General features: G+C 47.5%; 1 protein-coding gene across 8 annotated transcripts in view; it reads right to left on the bottom strand.

The window, feature by feature from the left end:
- ANKS1A (ankyrin repeat and sterile alpha motif domain containing 1A) overlaps positions 1–14,461 on the bottom strand; it is a 185,719-nt gene that overhangs the window by 65,809 nt on the left and 105,449 nt on the right. For all 8 annotated transcript variants that reach the window (XM_057554558.1, XM_057554555.1, XM_057554556.1 and 5 more), the window contains one exon: positions 9,868–10,457. In XM_057554558.1, the coding sequence (XP_057410541.1) occupies positions 9,868–10,457 (590 nt within the window). The remainder of the gene's footprint in view (positions 1–9,867; positions 10,458–14,461) is intronic.

The following is a 14,461-nucleotide window of genomic DNA, read 5'->3' as shown; positions in this document are numbered from 1 at the left end:
TTGCCTAGACTTCTATCTGCAGTTGGGTATGGCGGTTGAGACAAATATTCCCACCAAGGGCACAGAGACAGCTCAAGACCTTGGGGTTTGGCTATCCCCACCCTTGAAGTGCTCTCCTCTGCCACTACACCCCGAGATCCACAGCGTTCTCTCCTGTCCTATGAGCCAGCACAGAGGTTTGGCCAGCCCCTGAAGATAAGCTTCTCCAGGCTCATCTGCCTTCTGAGTGTCAGTGAGGGAAGCTATTTCCCCAGCAGCAAAACCCAGGACGGCATGCCTAAATGCATAACAGATACAAGGCAGCCCCCTGGTTTTTTGGAGGTCCTGTTGAAAATAACTAGCTCCAAAGTAGAAAGGAACTGGAACATTTATACAAAACACACCATTTCAACTGAGTTTACAACAGCTTCCTGGTTGTTTAAATCAGGACAGGCAAGAACAGATTGCCAGACAAATTGTCATTTGTAGGCCCCTAGTGAGCTTACGCAGTTTTCCACCTGTCCAGATAGATAAACAGGCCGCTTTGAGTTATGGACAGGTGGGCCCCGTGGCGCCAGAGACTGGAGCTCGTGAGCAAGACAGAGCAGAACACCTGCGGAAGAGCGCTCAGCACCTTGGCCCTGCCCAGAATCTTCAGGTCACAAGCATTCCTCTTACCCACTGGCTACCCCCATGGTGGCATCAAAACGGAACATCCATGGGGAAGAAAGCAGGACAAAGGAAAGTAAATGAACCCTAGGCAGGGAGGGCAGTGTTCCATGAAAACACAGAGCTGAGACAGGATCACATCTCTGAGGGCGCGAGCACAACACTGGCATCCAGAAAAGAGCTCTGTGTTGTTGCTGAGGATCATGGATTCCAAACGAAGCCCAAGTGAGGTCCAGATTAATTGCTTTCCTAGGGTCTTACATAATGAAAAGCCTGTCCCTCATTATCTGGCCGGGTAATTACTTAGCTGCCTCTCTGACCACACAGCACATCTCTGAACAAACTAAACTTCTCTGGGGTCTATTCATTTCAAGGAGGAAAAAACACAGAAACATAGTTGTCCTATGAGAATGTAATGAAGCCAGCGTGTTTAGTGATACTTCATGGGGCTCCATGTGAGCCAGAGATGATGAGGGCTAAAGCAGCCAGCAGCGGGTCACCTGGGCAGATTTACAGGGAAGGAGCAAGGACAGACCAGAGGCATCAAAATGCTTGGCATCTCAACCTGAACCAGACCCAGGCCTGCATGTACTACACACTCACTAACTAGGCAACCACAGTCCCTGGGCACAACTGACCCCTAGCTGGATAAACCAGATGTAAGTAGTTCACCAACTGAAATAACACAGAACCTACACATACGTACACATACATACATACACACACACACACATATACAGACAATCTCTGTACCTGGCACCTCAGAAGCTCCCTCTACACCGACCACCCTAAGTCCACTCAGGGTCAGAGAATGTCTGAGGCCACCAGTATCTCACACTCTGACTGTAATTAACTGTTGGGAACCCGTGGGCTTGGGGCTCCAAAGAAGAAGCATTTAAGATTAATCAGGGCATCAGCCCCCAAATGCCTTCCCGGGCATCAGCAAGCACCATTCTGTGCTCCAAACGATGGTGCCAACACCTGCACTCATCTGCCCTGACTCCTTAAACACCTAGTCAGCTGTCCTCCTCTCACGGGAGCTCCTGTTTTCAGATTCCTGGCCATTTTCTGGTCTAAATCATTTTGAATTCCCTTCCTTTTGCCTTATAATCCTGGTTTTTAGATTTTATTTCTGCTCTGAGCATGTGATGCACCCATGGAAATGTATTTCCTAAGACAGTGACCTAGAACCCAACCCCTCTGTCAGAACCCACCCGATGATCCTGGCCCAGGATGACGACAAGGACAATGATCAAGTTTGAGAAATTCTTAGAAATTCAGATTTTATTCTAGTTCAATAGCTTAAAAAATACATGTATGTATATACGTGTGTGTATACATGTATGCGTGTACATATGTATGTACATACATATGTATGTATGTTTAAAAAGGCCCCAACACAGCTTAATAGAAAAAAATCAAGGGGAAAAAAAACAAGATGAGAAAAGAAGCAGGTGGCGATAGTGGCTAAAGAGAAAGAGAAAGGAAGTTAAAGGTAACAGTCAGGTAATAAGGTATATTTGTAAGATAATGTAAATGTACAATGGAATTTTTTTATTGAAGTATAGTTGAGTTACAATGTTGTGTTAGTTTCAAGTGTACAGAAAGTGATTCAGTTATACATATGTATGTATATGTATACACGTATGTGTGTGTGTGTGTGTGTGTGTGTATATATATATATATATATATATATATATATAGAAAGAGAGAGAGAGGGAGAGAGAATGGAATTTTAAATTTCTCTTACAGGAGAAATAATTGTGTACAAACAGAAGCAGCAGCCCAGTAGCTCTGCTCGTGCTCCGCCCACACCCGCCCAGCTCCCTCTCTCCTCCTTCTCAGAGGGGTCTTCCCAGGCTGCCCCACTGAACTGCAGCCCTGGCCTCCACCGCACTCTATCCCTCTTCTCAGCTTTGTTTTTCTTATTAGCACTCTTATCACCAACTAGCACACGATGCATTTTACATATTGTCTCCTTTTATTGCTCTTTCCCCTCTAGCCTTCTAGAAAGTCAGCTCCATGAGACAGGGGATTTTGTCTGTTTTGTTCACTGCTCAACCCCAGTGCTGAGAACAGTGCCTGGAACATAGCAGGTACTCAATAAGTTAGTCAAACAAATGAATAATTATGATAAAAATATACTTCTATTCTACATTATTTCCAATTATGTGAAAAATACCTCTACTTGTTTCTCAAACAATTGCTTAGAATAACATAAGATAAACTACTATTCCCGAAATTATATAAAATTACTCAGTCTGTATCTTACTGATGCCATGACTAGAAAAAAAGAAGCAAGAGATACAAAACCAGAACCAAAGTATATAAAGAATGTCCCAGAAAATGTTTCTTTCTGTGATTCTCAGCATTTATATGCACTGGAATAAAGACCAAATTCTTCTCATATATTCACCTACATTCACTGTCACTCAAGCTCTTGGTCTGGTGTTAACAAAGCAAAATGTAATGAAACGAAAAAGAGGAGAAAAGGGAAATTCTCATCTTGCTAGCAATTTCACACATACCACAAAATCGTACATAGTACTTGATGGTGCCTGTCCTGACGCAGCTAAATGGAACTAGACTGTTTGTGAAAGGTCCGAGGACAGACAGTGTGGGTGGTGGCGTGGGGCGGAGGGGAGGTAGCTTACACCACAAGCAGTAAGTGTTCTGTAGAATACAAAAATGGGTGAACCCTGGCAAGAATGTTTTAAAGAAAGAAAATAATAGAAAAATCCTGGTGGAGAAGGCTGAGAATGAATGGCTGTTAGAAAAGCCTCTCCTTGATGCCACCAGTAAAAATAAGAATGAAGAGGAAAAATAAATGAGAAAAGGAGGAAGAAAGTAAAAAGACAGGAAAGAAAAAAAAAAGATAGGAAAGAGCACAGATGAAAAGGGGAGAGGGAGCAAAGGGAAAAAGAGAGATGAAAATAAAGAAGCAAGATGAGTAAAAAGATAGGAAAAGCAGCAATGAGGCAATCTGGAGAAGCAGAGAAAAGCGTGAAAATGAGGAAAGGAAAGAGAAAAGTCAGGGTCCCAGAGGCCCGGGATGAGGAGTGGAGGGGCAGCAGCCGGGAGGGCACCCTCTCCCAGGCCAGGTCCCAGCTGCCTCGCCCTTTCCAGCAAGCTGTCCAGGGGGAGGCATGATGTCATCAAGAGATGGTCAGGAGAGGCTCAGGCGGGGGTGGACACACCGACCTTCTCATCACTGGCCAACTGCAGAGCCAGGACCGACTCCAGCTTATTCACAGCACTCTGGTGCGTCTTCTGTTAGCACCAAGGCCATGGAGATGCCCATATATATATATATATATATATACACATATATATATATATTTTTTTTAATCTAGGCTAAAAAAATCACTTGGATTTATCAGACAGAATGGCCAAAATTGTTTATTCAGGACTGCCTATAAAATAAGTGAGATTATTTTTAAAATATGAAAACAAAAACACCCTCAGTCTTACCAGACCACTTAAAACCAAAGGAAATGTAGAGGTTCTAGGATAAAAGTTGTGACTACTGTATATACCCAGAAGCAATGTAAATAGACACTCCAGGCTCCAATCTGTCCCTAGAGGTAGGAGGGTCACATTCTTGTTTAGAGTGGGAGGGCTGTGCTCAGCAGAAAGGACTACGTGCTTGTTTACATGTTAAAGAACAATGCACACTGGAGAACAGTGGTGTGGAAAGTTTAGCCACTGTCAGCGGAAACTCAAGCCCAAATCCCTCTGTTTTACATCTAAGTCATTCTTCTTGCACACCTGACTCTCAAGGGTTAAAAGCAACCAAAGCCTCTGTGGAGTTGAACCAATCAGTGTTTCTCTTGATGACATCATGCCTCCAACTGGACAGCTTGCTGGAAAGGGCGAGGCGTGTGGGACCTGGCCTGGAAGGGTGCCCTCCTGGTTGCTGTTCCTTCCCTCCTCATGGGGAGACTCAAGGGCCAAGGGTCCCCGCAGCTACCATTTCAGACGAAACCAGGACATTCCCCAGATCCCTGGCCAGAGATTACTCTCAGTTTGCACAAAATGCATATGAAGCATGCCCCTGCACTTCACCCATTTCTCACTAGTTTAATATTGATGAAAGCCGATTACAAAACATCACTTAAGCCTTTAGCCAAGTTCTAAATGACTCGAATGTTTATGCTAAGTAGACAAGCAGCCTTCTGTGGTTTTCTCTTTCCTAAGCTTCAATCCCATTCAAAGGCAGGTATGTGAGAGACCTATCTGACCCCTTAGACTTGTTATATATTCAAACCACTATCTGACCAGGAGGTTATTTCTGTTCTTCTTGCGAGGTGTTTATTTTGGATGTGGATTGCTGCTGCCATGTGTGTGTGTGTGTGTGTGTGTGTGTGTGTGTGTGTGCGCGCGCGCGCGCACGCGTGTGCGTGTCTGTACCTGCGGGTGCATTGTGCAGCGCAGGAGACTGATTCAGGAGCACACAGCTGAAACGCTGCAGACACTGCCAACACCGTGGAAGGAGAACAGGTTTCTTCCTTAGAGTTGGAAGTGGGAAAGGCTTCGAGTTAAATGATGAATTTCTCCTGCCTCCCAGCACCCTGAATATCCATGCCTTCTGGTTCATCTGCAAATGAAGATTAATTTACAATTTACATGCAAGAGCCATGTTGACTGCTCCAGCACACAGCCATCTATGGTTGCTTAGAGTTGATAGAAACCGTGCTAGAAATGTCCATATCATTCAGGGTCCCTGCAGGAAAAAGAAGGCACATTCGAACTGGGGAACTGAAGGAGCTTGATAAAGGGATTATTTATACAGGTTTGAGTAGGGGACAGAGAGTAACAAGGGATGGGAGCTAGTCACAGCCAGGAGCCCCAGACCAGGAGGGTCCAGGGGAGGGGCTGGTTACCAGAATGCAGAGAGAGCAGCTACTGGGAAAGGATCTCTCACAAGACTGATGGTCTTCAGCAGAGGGACCCAGCCAATCCAAGATTTCCTTGGCCTAGTGATGCAGTCCACATGGGTCAGCCTCCTGGGGCACACAGGCAGGTAGAGAGGGTAGGGAATGCACTGAAGGGCAGAAGGAAGATGCCCTGACGGTGTCTAACAATCAGAGAATAGCTTAAAGAACAACAAACTAACTAACCTTATGATATAACCAGGGATAGAATACTATGCTTTTTAGAACGAGGATCTGAATCCAGATCTTATTGACACTGCCACGGTATACAGCCATTAGGTAAGAAAAGCAAATTATAGGGCTTCCCTGGTGGCGCAGTGGTTGAGAGTCTGCCTGCTAATCCAGGGGACACGGGTTCGAGCCCTGGTCTGGGAAGATCCCACATGCCGCGGAGCGGCTGGGCCCGTGAGCCACAATTACTGAGCCTGCGTGTCTGGAGCCTGTGCTCCGCAACAAGAGAGGCCGTGACAGTGAGAGCCCCGCGCACCGTGATGAAGAGTGGCCCCCGCTTGCCACAACTAGAGAAAGCCCTAGCACAGAAACGAAGACCCAACATAGCAATCAATTAATCAATAAAAAAATAAATCTTAAAAAAAAAAAAAAAAAGCAAATTATAAATCAGCAAATGTACCGAGACCCCAAATTTGGATATACATCAAACGTTAACAGAGGTTAACTATGTAGAGAGATGTAGGTGATTTATCACCTACACTCCTTATCTTTATATTTTAAAGTTTTATTTAAGCTTCTCAGTTTAACTTCTATGATGCCCAAGGGATCATTAAGACAAAGAGGGCGCTGACTTGACTGCAGAACATGGAAAGTATCTACTGAAGCTGGGATTTAGAGCTCCTCTTAGGCTGAGCACTTTTAAAAGCAAACTGTTCCTTCTTTGTTACCAGAAATTTAACAGAAAATACGGAGAATACAAGTGTCACTATTAGATACTGTCTCAGAGGTTTCCCTTAACCAGGCTAACTTTTAGAAGTCCTTGGTTCAGGGCATTCGACAAGGGCCGTGTTAACACCTATGAGGAGCAGGCTGTACGTGGACAAAGTGACCATCCACTGCGCATATTCCCCAACTATACATCATTATCCCAAACACCCAGCCAGTCAAGTGGCCACTGCTGCCCCGGATGCAGAAGGTGCATCGGAACAATAAACAGTAGAGAGGCTGCAGGTTGCTCTCTAACCTCTCCTCTCTCAAGGAGCCAGGCAGAAAGGCTCATTAATTTCTCAAAGAACAATGACGGGGGTGGCGCCTGCCCTACTTTGCCAGGCGGGGCGGGCTCTTCCGTCTTGGGTGGGGCAGAGTAGTGCAGGAGGTTACAGGCTGAAGGGCTTGAACTCCACCACTGGACCATCCATCCCAAAGCTCTGCTTTTTTAAAGGTCTGAAGACACTCCACGCCCCAGTTCTCTTTCTCCAAAGCTGCAGGCACAATAATAATATTAATATCTACCATTCACTCAATACTTTATGCATACTAGGCACTGTGCTGGGCAGTGAAACACATACCTAATTGGTAAAAACACCTCTGAAACACAGATTTGACCACCTCTGTTTCACAGATAAAGATAACAACATCGAGGCTTCCTGGGGCCTCACACATGAAGGCGGAGTCGATGGAGCTGGGGCTCCAAGCGGGATCTGCTGACTTGGAAGAGGAGCCCCGCGTGCTACCCTGCACTGCCTTCCAGGAGCAGCCTGGCTAGCCTGCACACAACTCCATCTGTGCTGGGATCGCAGCTGCCTGGGCCCAGAGGCTTCCTCTTCCTCCCAGGCCCCACGGTGAACAGCTGAGCTGGTCCACAGCTGCGTCACAGCAGCCTTCCCTACCTCCTGGGGATCTAACGACGACAAAGAAAAAAAATCGTGAAGCACAAGATACAGGCAAAGCAGCCTTCAGGCATGGTTCAGGGTAGTGGCGAGCAGCCGTTAACTATTGCCGGGTTCTAGGAAGTCTGCCCAAGCCCTGCGTTTAGGGCCAACCAGTGGGGGAAACACTCCTGAAGTTTCTCTTTAGACAGAGATAGCCACAAAAACCAAGTATAATATGACTCAAAAACAATGTTGAAGGGTTACACATAAAGGGCCGTGTTAATGTTTACTACGCAAGCAAAGCTTGCTCTTCTGAATTCTTTCCAATAAGACCTCAATTGCCTTTACTTTTTTCACACTTAAAATGTAACAGTGCTTCTGGTGGTTAGCCACACTACAGCCTTGGCCAGGACACCTAGACCTCGAACAGTCCCTGGGTTCATTGGATCCACCTGCAATCTCTACCCGCAAAGGAAGTATCAGCATATAAACCTCCTCTCATTAAGATGTCAGGAGACCACTGATATATTAGCCTAAACAGCCAACTTCAATTAAACTGGGCTGTGCCTCGGTGATTGTGTGTTTCTTTTCCAGGAGGAAATGGTGGAGCCCATAACACTGCCTGGAAATGCTGCATGCCAACAGGGCCTGGATATCCCGTGCAGAATCGCCCAGCGACTTCTTGGGGTGGAGGATATGCTCAGGGTAGAGCCATAAAGAAGATTATGGTTAGATTGGTAAAGCTGTCTTCCAGCCCATTTGGAGGATTCTGAGATACTGCCTTGATATCAAATCAAATACTCACTTCTCAGCCTCATGTTCAAGGTCCTCTCACTGTCTGATCTCAATTTCACTTTCTACCATTATTTCTTACTCTCCTTGTACAAACTCTACACTCTGTAGAAACCAAATGACCTAAGCTTTCCCAGCTCCACGCCCTTGCTCATGCTTTTCTCTCCACCTCAATGCCCTTTCTTCATCCTATGGTTTCAATCTGGTTCTAACCAAAACACTTGGTTCTTTAATTCCATGTCCAATGCCATTTCTCTGTGATCTTTCCTAAAGCCCTTTCCACCCTCTCGTACCCCTTGCCTCTGCCCACCCCACCCCCACTGATGTTTTTCTCTATTGATCTCTCCTGCCATTTCAGAGAATATTGCATTTATCTTACTCTTAAGCTGCCTTATCCTATACTTGACTGTAAATTAGTAAAACTCCATTTTGAAAAACAAAGGTAGAGCACACTTTCCTACAAACACCTACTCTCCTGTGTGTAATCTTCTGGCCCCAGGCACTCTTGAACACAAACTGATTTTCCTTAAGTGGCCTGGCATCTAGCACAGGCTCACCAAATTCTGGTTTACTAAATAGTGAAGACCTTCTCTGGCACAGGATCTTCCTGTCCCTGACTAAACAGAGTCCTAAACCTCATCATATCTGGAGATGAGTGCTGGAGGAATCGGCCCCGCCCTGTTCCCACATTGGGAATGGGATTAGTTTTGGTTTACATAACTTTTGCAGCTGCAACCTGGATAGGCTGGGTAGGGCATTTAGTCTACAGAGTGTTCAAATGGACATGCCAGCTGCAGTGGTCCCCTCCTCTTTAAGTGCTAAATTCATCTCTTGAAAATGTTCCGGGGAGACAGATCCAGCCTGCTTCAAAGTCAGCTTCCTCCCAGCAAGAAGCTTTCAAGGGTAGTACTTGAACATTCCCTGTGTGTTTACCCATCTTTGAGAAACACATTCTTCTGCCCAGGAAGACATGTCACAGGTCACTGAAAAATATTTGGGCACATATTTCTAACTATTCTATAACAATGGCTATGAAAGGAACCTGGGCCTCAGACTCCAAATGTTTTCTCCTCACTAATCTCTCTTTGTTTCCTGAACCACCTAGCCCTCTGCCCCGCCAACCCAGGAATGTGGGATGGGCAGAACGCTTCTTCGGGGAGATCATTCGGTCTTCCTGGGAAACACAGTAAGAATAATCACGAGCAGCGGGAAACAGAAAATCCCCCTTCTGATCCCCTTTCAGCAGCTTCTCCCAAAGCCCCCTCCCCCCAACTCAGGATCTTCCCTCTTCCTCCTGAAAACTCATAGGAAGCACTCTAGCTCTTCTGAAGCATCTTCAGGGTGAGCCTGGCTCCCTCAGTGGGGCTGATGGGATCCAAATATTTCCAAATAGCATATCATTTCTAGGAACCGCCTCTCCCTCAGTCCTGCTCTGCTGGGCCTCCACCCTCCAGATTAACCATGAGTGGACCTGTCCTCTGCCACACAGGCAGGAAGACCCCTGACCTGGCTCCCTGGCACCTGCCTCCCTCCCAGCTGTCAGAAACACTCTGGTTGAAGTGTGAGGGAAGCAGGGCAGCCCTGGCCCACATCCTGGCCTGGGCGTCAGCACCCAGGGGAGCGCGGGGGGCTCAGCCAGCCCAGCTCTCGGAGACATCACGCGGCCTTACCTCATCCCACTCGGAGGCAAAGGAGGGAGACTTCTCCAGCCTCTTCTTCCCGATGCTGCAGTTGGACAGGGACTCGCTCCGGCTCCCCATCGTAGCGTCCTCCGTGGGTGAGCAGGTCAGGAGATCAGAGTCAGACTTGGACAAGCTGCGGCTGAGTTTGAGCTCAGCTTTGGGTCTGCCGGTGGGAGGGGCTCGGCTTCTGGCCCCGCTCCGGTCGCCTTCTTCCTCGGCACCCCCAGGGTGTGGAGATGCGGTGCGCGTCGAAGTTTCGGGGTGCGTCTGGCTGTGGGCGGGAGGCAGGCCGGCCGGATAGCCCACTCTCTTACTCTGGTCCGGCACGCGGGGCGCGGAGGCTCCAGACGTGCGCCCGCCCGTCTCCTCCAGCTGCATGCCTGCCTCGGGGCGGGCACCCTGCACGGGGGACCCTTCTTGATGGCTCTGGCCAGGGGCTGGAAGCAGCTGGAAAGGGTCCTGCCCCGCCTCACACACTGGGGAGGAGCCGTGGAGGAGACCTGAGAACTGCTCCGGGACCTGCCCGTCCTGCCCCTCTGCAGAGTCCTGGCTCCGGCTGCCGCTGCTCCGCCTGTGGTCTTGGAGTGGACAGAGAGACAGAGAAATAACAAAATTAAACACGGCAAAACCCAACAAAGTTCCAATGCAGCAAGCGCACGGCCGAGCAGAGGAATTCAAAAGCAGAGGGAAAGAGAGAGAAGCTGGATCGGCTGGGGAGAGGACAGAGGGAGAGAAGGGGAGAGAGGAAGGCAGAAAACAGTTTAATATTGTTCTTAATGTCCAATTTGTACCCAAAGTCAGAGCATTTATGAAATTCCAAACACTGGTCTGATTAATGTTATCTGGCAGCCTTCCTCGTTGTTAGATTTCTGTTAACATTAACAACCAGACCTTGCTATATAAGGCGACAAGAGGTGCTAACTATATCCCACAGAAAGGACACAAGTGAGGAGAGAGTGAGTGAACACGGAGCAAAAGTGAGAGAGAGAGCACGCGCGCGCGAAAGAGAGCAAGCAAGCACAAGCAAGCGAGACTCACTCCTGGAACATCTGATACATTTCCATAAAGGCCAAAGTGTTATTTAGAGCCACCCGCCCCCCACCACCCCCCCTTCCTCTGGCAAGCAGCAACAGAGGGAAAAAAATGGAAGTCATGATCCACAACCTGCAACTTCTGGAATTCCTTAACTGAAAGTACAAAACAAACCAGCAGAGAAATAACTGCTTCCTTCCTCAGAGGGGGGCGATTCAGAGTTCCACGCCTCATCCTTCCTTCCTCAGGGAGCACAGACTTTTCTACTTTTTTTTTTTCTCTCTCTTTCTTTTTTCTTTCTCTTTTCTTTTCTTTCCTTTCTTTTTTTTTTTTTGAGAATGTACACATCTCACTCCTTCCAAAGCCTCCCAGCTGCTCCTATTTGTTTAAGTTTAACCTTAGTTGATCCACTGAAATCAAAATGGTCTGATTTGTCAATGCCAAGAGACATGTGCAGTTCTTCTGAGACGGCCCTAACATCCCAGAAACCTGACACTACTGGCTCGTGAGGCCAACTACTACTGTACACTCCCCCGAGGTATCAAATACCTCTGCCCTGAGGTAGCATAAATAATTGACCAAATCAGAGTCCAATATCAGTATCACACTGGGACACCCAAGGGGCTCTCCCTGCATGAACTCAGAACCATTAGAGATTTTAACCCACATCAGCAGGGCAGATGACAACCCTGTGTCCAGTACTAGCTCACATTCCATAGCTAATATTCAACTCTACTTTCTTTGTGAGTGGAATCTACGGTATATATACCAAATGATTCCCTAGTTTGCCCCAAGCTCCCCAAACTGTTCATGAGATCAGAGAATCTTGGAATCCAAAGGGTCAAGTTCAACTATTTTTACAGATGAGAAATCTAAGGCCCTCAGGCCTTCTGTGGTTTGTCCGGAGTGGTGGGGGAGAAGGCTCTAACCTAGGTATCTGAGCACCTGGCTCTGGTCCCGCTGTTCTGCTCTCTCGCTGTGTGGCCTTGGCAGTGATCACATCTTGCCGGGCTTCAGTATCTAAAATAAACAGGTTGGCTGCATGGTCCTTATAAATCCCTTTTATGTTCTGACAGTGATGAGAAGCCAAGTCTCCAGCGTACTGCGATGGCACACTTCCCCCTTGGGGTGCTGCAGAGCCCCGCCTGGGTGTCTCTCCTGGGGCTGCCTGCACAGCACCCTCCCTCCCTCATCATGGCCTGCAGCCCCAAGGCAGTCAGGTGAGGAGGGGCACGCTTCATAACCATGACGCTTCGCTGCCCAAGCATGATGCCAGGTCCTACAATGCTGGCTCTTCCAGGGCAGCATTTCGGGAAGGACCCCAACAACCAGCTCTCCGAATGAGCCCACTGCCCTGAGGTCTGAGCAGGGATATGGTTCCACGCACCCCACCCTCTCAAGAAGAACAGTTTGGTCTCCACAGTCGGCTCAGCTTTTGGCAACTCTGCAGAGGCTGCTGAGGGGGCAGCCAAGTCCACGTTATGGCTCTGATTACTTATCCACAGGAGCCCAGAAGTATGAACTTTGGTATCTCCTTCCTCTATACTTGACTGCTTCAGGACTTTCACACCCTGAACTCACACACCCCACACCCCAAAGGTCAAGTCCAGAGCACTGAACAAGCACTGAACATCCTGAATCATGTCTCTAGGGAAGAAGATGTGCTGAGTACATAAGAGTTCCACACAGCTTCACTCAGGCCCCAGGAAGCCCTGACTTCCAGGCTATGAACACCACGTATGACAACTGACAGCGTGCAAGAAATGCCCTGTAGGGCTGCACAGTGGGACCACCTGACCACCTAATGGTGGTTCGGGCCAGTGAGACTTCCTAGGAGAGGTTGATGGGGAGAGTCAACCAGGGTGCGAAATTCGCCACCTCCAGGACCATATTCTGATGGCTGACTTCCTCCAGATTCTGGCCCAAGGTGCAGTGTCCCCCTGACTGCCTCTGAACTCGAAAGGGAGCGCCGATAACAGGAGCACAGCCTTCTCTTCCTTTGCACCAGCTTCTATCTCCTTATTTAACAAGTTTTTTGAGGAGATGGGAGTCCAACAACAAAAGAAAAACACCAGTCCATAACTGGGAGTGAGCCAGGCTCACACTGCCTGGGTGGACCTCGGAACCCAGGCCACAGGGAATGTTCTGACTGCTGCTGGGGGAGCCAACAATGAAGGCCCTGTCCAACAGCCACGCATTCATGCCAGTCATCAATGGAGAAAGAGGGACAGATGCCAAGAGCTCAGTACCAGACAGATGCTGGAGGAAGGAAGTGGGCAGAAAGAAGGAACTTATGGAACTTATGGAAGGAGGAAATATGTGAAGAGCAAGAATTTCTGAGGGTCATAATCCCATTAGAGAAAACACAATCCACCAGAGTAGAAGAAATCATGGAAAGGGATGCTCATAATGAGACAACTTACCCAGGCAATTCCCTAGGAAAGACACCTTGGTATTTGAAAAGCTTGTCAAGATCTAAGAACCTCAGGATCTCAACAAGCTGGTGTTCTCTTTCCCATAAAAAACTATATCCAAGGCTAAGCTAGATTTCCTGGCAAATCAATGAGTGGGAAAAGATCTACTCAATGGTCCCTTCCTTCTGTAAAGTCAGGACAATATTAGGTCTCTTAGGGACAAGGTGTTAGCAATATAATGTACTGATCAAAAGCTAGATTTTTTTTTTTTCTTTTTCCCCCAAAAGCCAGATCTTGAGCAAATTACCTAACTTTTCTGTGCCTGGTATTGTCATCGATAATTTTGGGATCTTAATAGTACTTATTTCATAAGCTTGTTATGAGAATTAAATTATATATGTGAAGCATTTAGGACCATGCCTGGCACATGCCAGCTCTCAATAGATGGTAACAACTGTTATTATTCTCCACACAGGATCCATAACAACATATTCTGCTCACAGATGAGACCAACTACTTCTCTGTTCCTCACAGATTCATCACAAGGATCTTCAGCGACAGTGTACGTGACAAGTACCAACATCCATTGCCTTCATCATCCTTGTAACTCTCGACAGCAGAAGGAGGGGACAGAAGGTAACACAGTGAGAATGCTGAAGTGAGAAACTGAGATGGGCCCCAGAACTGTCACTGTAACCACCCATTCCCACAATCCGCATGTGCACAATGTCTGTCTTCAGGGGGCACCTGAAGATATAAAGATGAAGACAAGGACTCTGCTCCACGAGCTTACCAGCTATTGGAAGAGACCAGCATATAGAGAAATGACTAGAATGCAAGGCAAAGATTAATACATGCTTTAAGAAAAGTATAAACCAAATGCACTGTGCAGTGAGCAGAAAGGAGAGTGTGATAACTTTGAACCAGGAGGCTTCTCAGAAGAGGTAGATTTTTGAGCTGGGTATTGAAGGAGAAGAAAGGCCTTGACAGGCTTAAAGAGAAGTGGAAACACTTTAGAAAAATCAGTGACAGGAACCTTGTGCCCAGGGGCTCGTGGACTCGCAGGCTCACAGAAGAGAACCCTCAGGCCCGAGGTCTTCCTTCAACTGAGAATCACTATGCTCCCACCCTGGGAA

Source organism: Balaenoptera acutorostrata, chromosome 10 (genome assembly GCF_949987535.1).
Source record: "Balaenoptera acutorostrata chromosome 10, mBalAcu1.1, whole genome shotgun sequence".
Lineage (NCBI taxonomy): Eukaryota > Metazoa > Chordata > Mammalia > Artiodactyla > Balaenopteridae > Balaenoptera > Balaenoptera acutorostrata.
Note: the sequence above shows the minus strand (reverse complement) of the source record. Positions and strands in the feature narration are given on the sequence as shown.